At 45.6% G+C, this 13,745-nt stretch overlaps 1 protein-coding gene across 3 annotated transcripts in view; it reads right to left on the bottom strand.

Annotated features, from left to right (window-relative positions):
• Positions 1–13,745, bottom strand: part of LOC109967880 (plexin-B1-like) — an 89,378-nt gene that overhangs the window by 42,721 nt on the left and 32,912 nt on the right. For all 3 annotated transcript variants that reach the window (XM_020613757.1, XM_020613758.1, XM_020613759.1), the window contains 2 exons: positions 3,294–3,716; positions 2,118–2,841 (listed from right to left, as the gene is read on the bottom strand). In XM_020613757.1, the coding sequence (XP_020469413.1) occupies positions 2,118–2,841; positions 3,294–3,700 (1,131 nt within the window). In that variant the 5' untranslated portion in view covers positions 3,701–3,716. The remainder of the gene's footprint in view (positions 1–2,117; positions 2,842–3,293; positions 3,717–13,745) is intronic.

Below are 13,745 nucleotides of genomic sequence, written 5' to 3'. Positions count from 1 at the left end.
TGTTGGGCCTCTTCCTTGCTTTGGTGAAGGCCCACTTAGGGTATCCACAAGCCCTAAGGGAGTTCTGGATGTGTAATTTCTCCTGTGTTGGGAGGACTAACAACAATAGGAGGGCCAACTCCAGTGGACCAGAGTCAGCAGTCCAACAACAGGACTAACCTCACCCCAGACGATGTATGCACTCTGCTGGAACTCAGTTTAAACACTACCTACTTCCAGTTTAGGGGGCACTTCTATAGGCAGCAACACAGCTGTGTGATGGGCTCCCCAGTGTCTCCTATAGTTGCCAACCTGTACATGGAAGAAATTGAGGAGAAAGACCTGTCTTCCTTCACTGGCACCGCTCCCAGCCACTGGTTCCGCTACGTGGATGACACATGGGTTAAAATCAGGACCCAGGAGGTAGAGGCTTTCACCAAACATATCAACTCTGTGGATGACAACATCAAATTCACTCATGAGGATCCCAGAGATGACTGTCTGGCCTTTCTGGAGTGTGCAGTCCACTTGGGAGGGGACAGAAGCCTGAAGGTAGAAGTATATTGGAAACCTACACACACGGGCCAATACCTGCTTATTGACTCACACCATCCACTTCAACACAAACTGGGAGTCATCAGAACTTTAAATCACAGGGCAGAGGAAGTGCCCACAACTGCAGAAGGGGCCAAGAAGGAAAAGTTACACATCCAGAACTCCCTTAAGGCAGAGGGATGTGGTGATAAATATCTCCGGCTCAACACCAGTCAGCCAGAACTGATGAAGCCTCTTGGATGAGAGTTGAAACGTCTTTGATCTAGAAATCTAGTCCAGTTGATTTTTTCTAGGTTTTTTCAGTTTACTATGACCTGGATGACTGAGAATCTGCACAGACATTTCTGTTGGAGGATTCACTCTGGTGATAGAATCCTAGTTGTCACTGCTCTGACTCTGAGCCTTTTCAATCACTAAACTATCTGTGCAGATTCATCATCCAGGTCATAGTAAGCTGGAAAAAACTGGACTAGATTTCTAGGTTGAAGATGTTTCACATGTGTGAAGCGGCTGCTTAGTTTCCCAGTTAACCTTAAACCAGGGAACACCCTGCGGCAGAGGCTGGTCCACCTGAAGGACAAAACACCCAGACGTAAACAGAGTGATGTGGTGTATGCAATTAAGTGTAGTCAGGAGTGTAACGACTTGTACATTGGTGAAACTAAGCAGCCGCTTCACAAACGCATGGCCCAACACAGGAGGGCCAACTCCAGTGGACCAGAGTCAGCAGTCCACCTCCACCTGAAGGACAAAGGACATCCTTTTGAGGACAGTGAAGTCCAGATCCTCTCCAGAGAACATCGCTGGTTTGAGAGAAGAGTTAAGGAAGTTATTTTTGTAAAAATAGATCACCCCTCACTAAATAGGGGTGGTGGACTAAGACACAACTTGTCATCGATCTACAATCCTGTTTTGACATCTCTGCCCAAACATGCCCACCAGGACAATAGACGTCGGTTCACAGGGGAGGATTCAAAGACAGGTAACGACTCTCACCGATACTGGGCTATAATGACTCAGTCATTAAGGGACATTGTTGGCCTTCTAAGGACTGAAACACCACCAAGGGGGCGGCTCAACACCAATCAGTCGGAACTGATGAAACCCCTTGGATGAGAGGTGAAACGTCTTCGATCTAGAAATCTAACAACTAAATTACAACATTTGCTATGAGTGCCAGAATGTGTCTCTCAGTTTCCTGTTCCATGCTTGTATTTTGTTGTTGCACAGGAAGTGCAACAACAAAATAAAAGTTTTGAATTAAGAGTTTCGGAAAGCCATTTCTGTTTCTGCCAGAGAACTTACTGTGAGATGTACTCTCTACCTAATAAACTGCTTGGCTTTCTTAAACATTTAAATCACTGTTGAGTAATGGGTTCTCTGTTACAAATGGTGCCCCTGAGTTAACAATTAGTAAAAGATTAACATTAACTGCAGTTTAATGCCACAACATGAACTCTGGTCTCCATCCCCCCAGCCCTCCACCTCTGTACAATAAGGACACACTACTTCCTGTATTCACATTGGAGGCCGGTAGCCTACTACAGATCTCAGACCTCACTGACCGAAGAACCAGTGTTTACCTTTGGTAGTTTCAGACACTTTGATGACACAGCATACTCAATGTAGGCCTCTTCCTGTCCACTGCTGCCTCGTCCTCCCTCTGTGTAGCACAGCTCCTGTGCTCGTTGCAGCATAGCATCCAGCTCTGCCATCACATAAACACACAGTGCTGATCGACTTGTTGCTACTGGTGTGGAGGCCTGCCCCGCTGCCATGACAACAAACAGGGTGGGTTTACTTGAGTGGTTTCCTAACCATGCTCCTTGAGCCAGGTTGTACCCGCCATGGCACAGCAGTGGCACCTCCACGTACGAGTAGAAGCTGCGGTCAGAGGTGCAGAGCCGGGAGGCATAGGTCCGATACTCCTTCTTGTGCCACATGTCACGACGGGAGAACAGGAAGTAAATGTAGTTGCCATGGGTGATGGCCTTCACAAAATGGTTATTATATTCAGAGTAACTTCCTACGACAAGTTTCCCCAGCTCCTCCTCCTGAGAAAATGCTCGGCGAGGTGGGACCACTGGGAACAGACGGCGTGTGGTGATTGGTGGGATATCACCGGGACCTTTGCTGGTGTAGCCTCGACCTACCAGCATGAGACGGAGCACACCGCCCCCTTCCTGGGTGTTCTCCGTAGTTATTACCACAGCAACGGTGGAGACTCGGGGGTCGTTGGCTGCTACGTACTGCGTGTCGACAGGGTTAGATGTCTGATAGATGAGCTGAGAGATGTTGGACAGACTCCTACCGAGAAAGAGCAGAGAAAGCCCATTCTGTAATACAGTACAGGATTGAACTAACCCAGACTGGGAACATGCTATCAGGTTAAAATGTTCCTGTTTGTTCTCCTACAGCTAATGTCACTCTTCAAACACACAAATAGGGTTGAATTCATAGTCTTAAATGTTAGTGTTACAGTTGTGTTTATGACTGAGCTCCACAATATTTCCATTATTTCAGCATTTATCCAGTTATATCAACACTTTTATGAGGCCTCTTATGAAAGGAACCATTTTGCAGCTGAGTATAAGATTCACTTTAGTAGGCTAAAGAATTCAGCAGATAAAATTCAAGCAGCTTCCACCACCAACAATCACACTGACTCAACTCACTGATCCGCATGAAAACCAGATGACGACAATGTAGCAAAATCTAACACGACAGCTTCAAACTGACTCGTCATAAAACCGTGTTACCTCTTGTCACAGATGCCCTGATACAGTGAACCACAGATGATAAGACTCCCTGGCTCCGCCCCCTGCCCTGCCTCCATCAGCAGCAGTTTGTTGTGGTTGTGAGTGAGTGAAGCTGAGGGACAGTCCTGGGGGACAATTGGAGGGAGGCAATCCGGAGAATCCAGGTGAGGGCCTGTCCTTATGTGTGACATCACTTCCAGGTCAGAGGTCAGCTGGTACAGGTAGTTGACCCCACCCACATACAGATGGCCCGACCCTGGGTCCAACAGCAGGTGAGAGAGGGGAGCACCTTGTAGCTCCACCCACCTCACTGAGGGGTCAGAGGTCATGATGACATCAACAGTGAGGGAGGGAGAGGGAAGGAGGAGGAAGAAGAGGAGTGACAGGGGGATGGAGGAGGCCAACATGGCAGCTCCTCTTTACCTGCAACAAGTGTGAAAGAGAGACACAAAGAGAGCATGAAAACTCAGCCAAACAGCCTGTCTCTTTCAAATTCTACACTCGTCAGACTCATCTGTCTGATGACATCAAGTCAGCTAAATGTTGGCTGAAACTGGGCAGGGAGGGGGCAAAATGTTGGCAGGGCACCAGCTAAATGTCACAAGCAGGGTGTCAGGTAGATGTGTGGGGGCTGTTGGACATGCTGGACGTGAGCAGACACTGTGTGTTACCAAAGTGACGCCTCAGTGTGTTGACATGATGACTGTGTGACGGGACACTGCTGAGTTTAAACTGCAACTGTCCAGGGACACACTGCAAGGTTCATGTTACTGTTCTCTCACAGTGATCAGTTCTGTTTGGTGATCTGAGTTGATTTTAAGCTTTATCATTGAACCACATCAATGATTGTGTTTCAGTAGAGCCGTGAAGTTAATTTAATAAAATGTTGTGTTTATTCTGACACATCTGTCATATTTAAATACTGAGCCAGTACCTGTACTGTTATCAGTTACATCTGTTCATCAAGTGTAATTAGTTTTCAGGTTAAATTATTCACACTCTGTTTTTTCTTATTTCTTTTTTTTTATTTTGTTTTGCTAAATCCTATTTACATATGTTTATATTGTCTTGTGTTTCTTTTATAACTTGTCCTACTGCCTTCATGTCTTATGTAAAAGTTTGAATTGCCTGTTGGTGCTGTCCAGATACGTTTCTCTTGCCTTCAGGTCTCTGTTCATATACAAGTCAAAAACTACAACTATTGCTTATATCTACAAAATGTAGTCGAAAAATCCACAGCATAATTTCTCAGTGCATGTCCTATTCGATCTGTCCAATCTAAAGTTATTTATTCGTGTCAACTAATGTTTCAACAGCTAACTGACATGCTGCTGACTGTCAGCTTCCCCTCCAGCCTGCACAGAGATGCAGGTTCTGCCTGAACACTCATTTTATGGTATTCACACTTTTCCCTCCCAGCAGCAGAAAAACCTCTCTGCTGTTTCAGAGCAGAACTGAACCGTGACGTCTCAAATTAAAGTCGAGGAACATGAATCTGTTTCACATCCAGAAATATGAAATATGTAAATACACCTGAGCAGGTGAAGCTGAGCCCTGCGGTCACTCATCTGCTTCTGCTTCTCTTTGTGAAGTTATTAATAAAATATTTTGCTGCACCATACTTTTCATCTCTCGGTCAAACTGTAGCTGCCTGTAGTAACATTGCCATGGCAACACACCCGTATCCACAGCAACGCAGTGAAATGTCTTGAATCTCCTGTGGGCTGTTGTTTTTTTTATGATAGAGTGGAGCTTTAAACTGGTGTCACACTGGTTTCACTCTGAAGGCAGTTGTCTGTCTGCATGTCTTCAGTCCAATAATCTCGTATACATTCATCAGTAAATGTCCTGATTTCTTCCCTGCCTTCCAGAGGATGATGCCTTAGATTTTAATGCTGTTCACTGTAGCACCACCCTCAGAACAAACTACATTTAACTTAGGAAAGGCTCCCATGATCCTGCTGAGCAGCAGTGGTTTGTCAAATCTCTTCAGCCTCTTTAGCTTCTTGTGTGCATCTGGGGTCATCTCTGGGACCCCTGTTATTTTCCTTATATGTGCTTCAATCCACCTTTTTAAGCAACAGAAATATGTGTTTCTTATGATTCTAGCTTCTTAAATGTGATGTTTTTTTTTCATATATGATTGTAAACTAAACATTGTTTTATTTTTGATCAAAACAGAACACTTGAAGACTGAACTGTGGGGAATCCTAACCAGCTTCTTCTCAACTTTCTGACATTTTATGAACAAATAATCAAGAAAACAATCTGGACATTAATCAGTAAAAATGATACTGATTTCTATAAGTTTAATGGTTGATATGATTATTGTGTTTTATTTTATGTTCACTTTGATAAAACTGTGCACACACACTGTGTTTGACCTGCCAGTGAGCTTTGCTGCAACAAATACAGTGAAACAAATTTCACCTGTGTCACATTTGTAAGTGACGTTTCACAGCCCCAGCACAACTCCAGCCTGACCAGCATTAACTTACTGTATATGACTTAGTGTGTTGTTTGTTCTGTTTGCATTGATGTGGCTGCAGCATGTGGGGGGCGCTGTCAGGACTTCACTCTGTTAGCCTGGTCTCATGTCTTTCAGGAACATTATTAGCAGTGTTTTTTACAGTGCATGTTTCTTTATGATTTAAAACACTATTGATCTTTGTCTCCCTCCTGTTTAAGTCATACTCGCTCAGCCCTTGCTCCCTCCCATTGTGTGTTAACTTGCCTCAGTGCTGGGAAACAGAGGCCTCGGGACACAGTTAACACACAGATGCTTCAACATTTCCATGGTAATGCTCGTCATCCCCACACAGGCGGGCGTCTGTATGGAAATAACTTCCTGCTGCAGCCTGGTGGGTATGTGTGTGTGGGTGTGGTGGTGGTGGGGTCATCAGTAATTTATGCAGCTGAACAGAGAGGGAGAGAGCTGTCGGTTGTCAGAAAGTAAAACAAGTCAAAGCTGGAAGAAAGAAAGAGAGGTTATGAGAAGGACAGAAGAGGGATGAGAAAGGGGTTAAAATGGGAGTGAGGAGAGAGAGGTGGGGGGTGAGCTGGAAGCAAGGCTGCATTAAAGTCAAAAATAAAGAAAAAGGCCCAGAAGGAATATCAATTCCATGTTAGATCTGAATTCAGATCAGGTCAGTCCCCCTAAACCCTGTTTGAGGACATTTCTGCACTATGAGGACATTTTGGGATAGTGAGGACATAGTGTGTTCAAAGGGCTGTTTGAAGTTTTTATTCATGCTCTCTGATTGGCTGTCAGATATACGTCTACATCAGATACTGTGAGTTAAATGAGCTACATGCTTCTTGCGCTGCACTCCACAAACACTTTTCCTAGTTACATCAGTGGCCATACATTCCTTCTGTGGCTGTGGAGACTCTGTACCATGTTCAGTTTCCTTCCAAAACACAGCAATAATCACATAAGCAGCGTTTGTGCAAACAGAAGTATCAACATACAGACACTAACCCTTTCTGCAGACCGGCCCACAGCGCCCACTACAGGCTTGAGTGGGTATGTACACATTGACTGTTGTGAACAATGCACACACACCTGCAGACAAATAGCATGGAGCGGTTTTAGCTGTGGGAAGACACCGTGAGACTGTTTTTAATCCTTTATCATGTAAGTCACACTGCATGTTTTAATCAGCCAGAACCTGCAACATCTCTGCTCACACCGTCAGGCTCAGCCAATCAGAACTTGCATTGAACATGAGTACAAAGCTCCAGTCAGTTTTTCCCAATTCCAGGAAAGTTCGTTCAAACAAGATTGCTGCACCCTAAATGTTGACAGAAAGAGGGTACCATCTCAATTTCCTTAATTTAACCCATGTCTTAGACCCGCCTACATAAGATGTAAGTAGAGAGGAATTGAGGAAAGGCCTTTTTACAGAATTAGGATAAGGATAATCACCTTTATTGGCCAAGTATGTTACCATCCATCCATTCATCCATCCATTTTCCTTCGCTTATCCGGGACTGGGTCGCGGGGGCATTAGTCTAAGCAAAGATGCCCAGACTTCCCTCTCTCCAGACACTTCCTCCAGCTCCTCCGGGGGAAAGCCAAGGCGTTCCCAGGCCAGCCGAGAGACATAGTCCCTCCAGCGTGTCCTGGGTCTTCCTCGGGGCCTCCTCCCGGTGGGACATGCCCGGAACACCTCCCTAGGAAGGCGCCCAGGAGGCATCCGAAACAGATGCCCGAGCCACCTCAGCTGGCTCCTCTCGATGTGGAGGAGCAGCGGTTCTACTCTGAGCTCCTCCCGGGTGACCGAGATCCTCACCCTATCTCTAAGGGTGCGCCCGGCCACCCTGCGGAGAAAGCTCATTTCGGCCACCTGTATCCGGGATCTTGCCCTTTCGGTCATGACCCAAAGTTCATGACCATAGGTGAGAGTCGGAACGTAGATTGACCAGTAAATCGAGAGCTTCGCCTTACAGCTCAGCTCCTTCTTCACCACGACGGACCGATACATCGACCGCATTACTGCAGAAGCTGCACCGATCCGCCTGTCAATCTCCCGTTCCATCCTTCCCTCAATCGTGAACGGTCCTGGTTTGATGGGGCCAACAGGACAACATCATCTGCAAAAAGCAAAGACGAGATGCTGTGGTCCCCAAACCGGACTCCCTTTGGCCCCTGGCTGCGCCTAGAAATTCTGTCCATAAAAATAATGAACAGAACCGGTGACAAAGGGCAGCCCTGCCGGAGTCCAACATGCACTGGAAACAAGTCTGACTTACTGCCGGTGATGCGAACCAAGCTCCTGCTCTGGTCGTACAGGGACTGGACGGCCCTTAGCAAAGCCGTTTTTTTTGGCTTTGGCTGTGATTGAGAAAACAGCAGTGGATACCTTCTCCTTCTCTTTCTCCTTTAGAACTTTGCCAAGTATGTTACACACAAGGAATTTGTTTCTGGTACAGAACCGAGGCAGCCATCTGCGGCGCCAACTCAACCGATGGCTCTAACCATCAGGGGCAACTTGGGGGGTTTAGTGTCTTGCCCAAGGACACTTTGACATGTGGACTGCAGGCACTGAGATTCAAACCTCCAATCCTCCGGTTGGGAGATGACTGGGTCGAGGATCAAGGAAGGATTAGTCAAAGGAACTTGGATGTGCCCAGAGAAATAGGGGGTGTTACTCTTTGCCGTTGTGCAACAGAAGGAGAGCCAGAAGAAATTTAAGGAATAGCACAGAGCAGTAGACGTGTGAAGACGCACACTACGTCGTTGCGTGTCACAGGTCGGTCTCTTACCAAAGCTTAACCATAAATGTACTAATACCATTAGCACAAAGCACGCTACATGTTTCTTCACAGCTGCCATGCGGTAAGTGAGATCATGGAGCTGCTCACACTGCTCACAGCCAACCAACATTTCACACCTGCCAAAAATCCAGCCAATTGCCCAGGATTGTTGATCGATCAGGTGATTGATCGGGCACTGGGATCATGCTCACACCGCACATTAAAGAACAACCAATTCAACCTGAGTCTAAGATTAGTCCGGGCGATGGATTCGGGGCTAAAGCTGGGATGCGGCATCCAGTGTGTGCCCAGTTTAACCTGCAGGTAACCATGGTAACAGCGCTGATGCTGTAGGTGCGTCTGCAGAGAAACAGTTTACTCTGGTAATTGCTCCAGTTTGCACCTCACTCCTCATTTGTTGCCACCTCCTCCCTCCTCTTCTTGCGCTCTCTTTTAATTTTCTCATGGGTCCTCTGCTCGCTCGCCCTCTCCTCCTCTCTGTATGTAAATGAGGGACAGGCAGCTTTCAACATGTCGAGGTGATGATTACAGGCTGCCTTACCTCAGGCACACGCACTGTAACACACATATACACACACACACACGCATCTCCACCCACATATTATCTCTGTGGTTTGCTGCTGACACTCACACTTGCTCTTCAAAGAGACGACACACACAGAGAGCTGAGTGTGTAGTTACATTTCCTCTCTTTGTGTGGTTCCTTCACTCTCAGGACTCTCCCTCAGTTTGTCCTACTTTCTCTCTGTTCAGGAGCCTCTGAGCCAGGCAGGTGCTCGAAAGGCTGTGGCCACCTGAACTGAACTCGTGATTACAAAGATGTGAGTTAAAAATACAGTGCACTGGCAATTTAACCCCGTATCCATTAAATGTGGGTTTAATTACACTGAATCTCTGGCTGATGTGAGGCATCCATGTTGATTTTCAGGCACTTCTGTGTCAGAGTTTCTCAGTAATAATTATGACTTGGACATTGTTGTCATGTTATTTAATTACATAACACAGTTTCTACCAGGACTGCAACCAGTGATCATTTTCATTACTGATTATTTTGCCAGTTAGTTTCTTGATGAATTGTTCTGATTGTAACAGAAAACCAATGTCTTACTTTGCCCATAACCCAGAGATTCAGTTGTCTGTGATAGAAAACTGACTGAGAGATTTTGAGCCAGAAAAGTTGTAGTATTTCTGATCAAAACAAATTGCACATACATCAGTGATGTACCAGGGTGTGTCCTGATGCTGAATGTTTGAGGCACCATCATTAAAAGCACAATGTCCCTATTTTGAATTGAGCTGAGGATTTCTGGTGATGTTTCCTGTCTGTCTCCGTAGTGGAACTAGGAAAGAAAGCATTTCAGGAAAATTTTGTAGCAGTTTGTGCTATAGTAGCTCTTCTGTGGGATCAGAGTGGAAGGGCTAGCCTTGGTCCCCACGCACACCAGTGAGCTTTGGCGCCAGTTCGCTAGTTGTCCTTCCTTGGACCACTTTGATAGGTACAGACCACTGTAGACCGGGAACACCACACAAGAGCTTTTATCAGTTTGCTTCCTATCAATGTTGCTCAGATCCTAACACCTGACCATTTTTCCTGCTTCCAACATATCAACTTCAAGAAGTGACTGTTCACTTGCTGCCTAACTTACCCCACCCGCTGACAGGTGTCACTGGAACAAGATAATCAATGTTATTCACTTCACCTGCCAGTGGTTCTGATGTTGTGTTGATAAGGTCAGTATCAGAAGAGCAGTCACGTGTCTGACAAAACCAGGACAGTCACATTGCAGACTGTACATTGCAACCTGGACCCTTCCTCCATCATTGCCTGATCTGTGTTGGACTTCAAATGCCCTCCCAGATGTCCTTGGACTAATGGGGGGCTAGACTCTTTGTAGGGCTGCACAACCAGGCAGCACTACAAACAGTGCACAAGGTCAGCAGTACTATCTGCTACAGATACTGCCAGTACAACACACAGAGTACTTCCCCGTTTCTGATTCTTAGTTCCCTGCCTCGTCTTTTTCTCACTTTTTCTTACCCGTCCTTCATTTTTTCCTGCTTTAGGATAATTTTGTCATCGGTTAGGGTTTCTTATTATTCACACACTCACACACACTGAAACACACTACCCTGGTGAGCTCATGAATATTTTTCAGAGCTCTGAGAGACAGTTTGATATAATCGAGGGTGTGCGACAGTCGTGACACACACACACACACACACACACTTGAAATCCCAGCGGGGTTTCAAGTGTGTGTGAGTTATGGATGTTGTCAGCAGTTGTCACAAAATAAGATAATTTCCCCAAAAGGCCTTTTTTCTGTGTGAGTATGTGTGGCCTGGTTTATATATACTTGTGGGGAAGGAATACAGGGAGCATACTGCTTTGTGGTTACCAGAAGTCACTTGTGGGGACCGGAGGCTGGTCCCCAAGACTGAAAATGACGGGGAGTAAGGTTAGACCAAGCATCAACTTTGGTTAAGATTAGGGTAAGTCCATGTACAGATCCTGTGAGTGATGACTGCAACGATGTGTGTGTATCTGTGTGTGTGTATGTCATACAGCTTCTTCTTCATCATCATCATCCCCATGGGAATTCAATTTGCTGCCATGGTGCTCACTGCCACTGGGAGACAATAATCTGTTTAGATAACTGGTCCCCCCATCATTAACATGTTTACCATGGACACAGAGGGTTGTGACAGTGTGGGGGGTCATTCATGAGGCAGAGTCAGAGGACAACCAGGAGCAGGTGAGGAAGAAAATAAAGGTTTCTCATTTGAGAGCATCAGTTGCCAAGTGTGAGCTTGTCCTCATAAACACACCTATGAACTGACTAGAGCAGGTCTCCCATCTTTGGGATGGATTTCCCTCCAGTGAACCAATCAAACGTGTCCGCTGTCTCCGCTTCTTCTTTTGTTTTATCTGCAGACTCTGACACTGAATCCAGGTTTCAGACCTTTGAGGGCCTGAAGTCTGTGCTGATCCTGACCGGCATAAGAATAAATATGCGTACGACAGTAACTACAACCAGAAACCTCCACAAGTGTCATCACACTACTTCATGAAGACGCAGCACTGTTATGACAAGTTGACATGGGCTTCACATCGGTTTCCCCTCCTTGTGTCAGAGCCAGGTCAGAACCACCTCACAGTTTTGATAACTCAACAGAAAGGTACGACCTTCTAAATGCGTCACTTTGCTAACACATAAAGCTCACTCTCTGTCCAGTCTCAACAGCACTGATTTCCAGGATATTTCCAGACTCACTGACCAAACAGGAAACTGCAGAATCAGAGACAACTGGGAGAATAAATTAGGGGTTAATAGCCTTGGTTTGTGAAACACTTAGCGATGTCTTTAACATATTCTGTTGTATGAACAGACACAAAGTCTTCACTGCTAAGTCGCACAGGTTGGCTGGAGGCAGGATACTGGACGTCATGGGGTTTATTTAGATGAAAAAGATGAATACAGGGGGTCAGTCACTAAGTTCAGTTCTAAATGAAACCCTTTCTTGTGATTTGATCCAAGGCTACAAATAGCAGTAGGCATGTGTGGTACAAACAACCTTCCTTACCAAACAACCTGGAAACAGTGAACATAATCCACACTGAAATTACCTGTCCAAGAAATGTATTCAACAAAACTGTAGAGTTACATAAACATAATTAGAGTTTTTTTTTTCTGCTGTCGACTTGTTAATAGCATTCATCTGATTTGTGGAAACAAAGAACCTCAACAATTCAGATTCTTAACAGTTCAGGTTATGGGATGAGCCAGGTTCCAAACTGGTGAGTGTTAAATACATATAATCACTGACCTGTGAGCATTACAGGACTAGTTTGTCCTCAGCAGATTTCTTTGTCTCTGTCTGAACTACCACAGCACCGCTCTCACTGTGATTCCGGGCTGCTTGTTCTGAACTGAAGCTGAATGGTGACAATTCGTCTTTTCTCTTCAGGGAGAAGAACGGTCTGTGGGGGTTTTAAACTGCAACTGTTCGCTGTCACATAATCACCAGCTATTGATGGCCTGTGTTATTGATGGCAAGGCTGTGCAGCTGCTGTTCCTGTCTCTGTCTCTAATCTGGACTAAATCCTGTTTGTATTGACAGCACATGTAAACACTCAGAGAGGTAGCAGGATCATACCAGAATAAGAAGAATTAAAGATTCTCCTCAGTTTAACCAGGAGCAAAAATGAGAATAATGAGTGAATAACAACAGATTAGCAGCAGAGACCTGGTTCTCCCTGCAGGTTCACTACCAGCAGCACCAGAAGGTCAGAGTGGTTGTAGCTTAAAGAAACAGTCCAACATTTAGGAAACTTTTATTCTCAGTGAGGAAGCTCAACAAAAAGTCAGATGTCTATTTTTCACTACAGAAACTTATTGACCTGTAACCAGGAACGTCACAGAACCGGAGCCTCTTCGAACCTGTGTGGTTCAAGTTACAGGTAAGAATCGGAATCAGAATCAGAATCAGAATCAGCTTTATTGGCCACGAGGAATTTGACTCATGTACATCGGCTCTCAAATTGCAAAACAGTAAACCAGCATAAGGCTGTGTAATATAACAAAATAAGCAGTATTAACATCAGCATTAACAGCAACAAACAGTGCAAACAATGCAGAATAAGCAGTATAAACAAACAGTAAACAATGCAGACAACAAAGGAATGTTCATTGAAATGAGATAAATAGGGATAAAACAGAGTACTTAAGAACTAGAAACCTGTACGAGTCTGTATAATCTGTACAATGTATATATACACAGGTGTTGCACTGAGGGCTATTGTCCAATCATACTGTCGTGGGTTAAGTGTTCATCAGAGCGACAGCCTGGGGGAAGAAACTGTCCCTGTTCCTGGTTGTCTTGGTGCACAGTGACCTGTAATGCCGTCCAGAGGGGAGGAGCTCAAACAGATTGTGTCGGGGTGTGAGGGGTCAGCAGTGATCCTCTCCACCCTCCCTTTGACCCGTGCGGTGCACAGGTCCTCCATGGAGGGCAGGCTGGCACCGATGTTCTTTCTGCAGTCCAATGACTGTTGTATCATCAGCAAACTTTAGGAGCTTGACAGAGGGGTCCTTCAAGATGCAGTCGTTGGTGTAGAGTGAAAACAGCAGAGGGGAGAGCACACATCCCTGGGGGGCACCTGTGCTTATTGTC

The sequence above is a fragment of the Monopterus albus genome, unplaced genomic scaffold (genome assembly GCF_001952655.1).
Source record: "Monopterus albus unplaced genomic scaffold, M_albus_1.0 scaffold138.1, whole genome shotgun sequence".
NCBI lineage: Eukaryota > Metazoa > Chordata > Actinopteri > Synbranchiformes > Synbranchidae > Monopterus > Monopterus albus.
The sequence above is the reverse complement of the archived record's forward strand: the minus strand, read 5'-3'. Positions and strand labels throughout refer to the sequence as shown.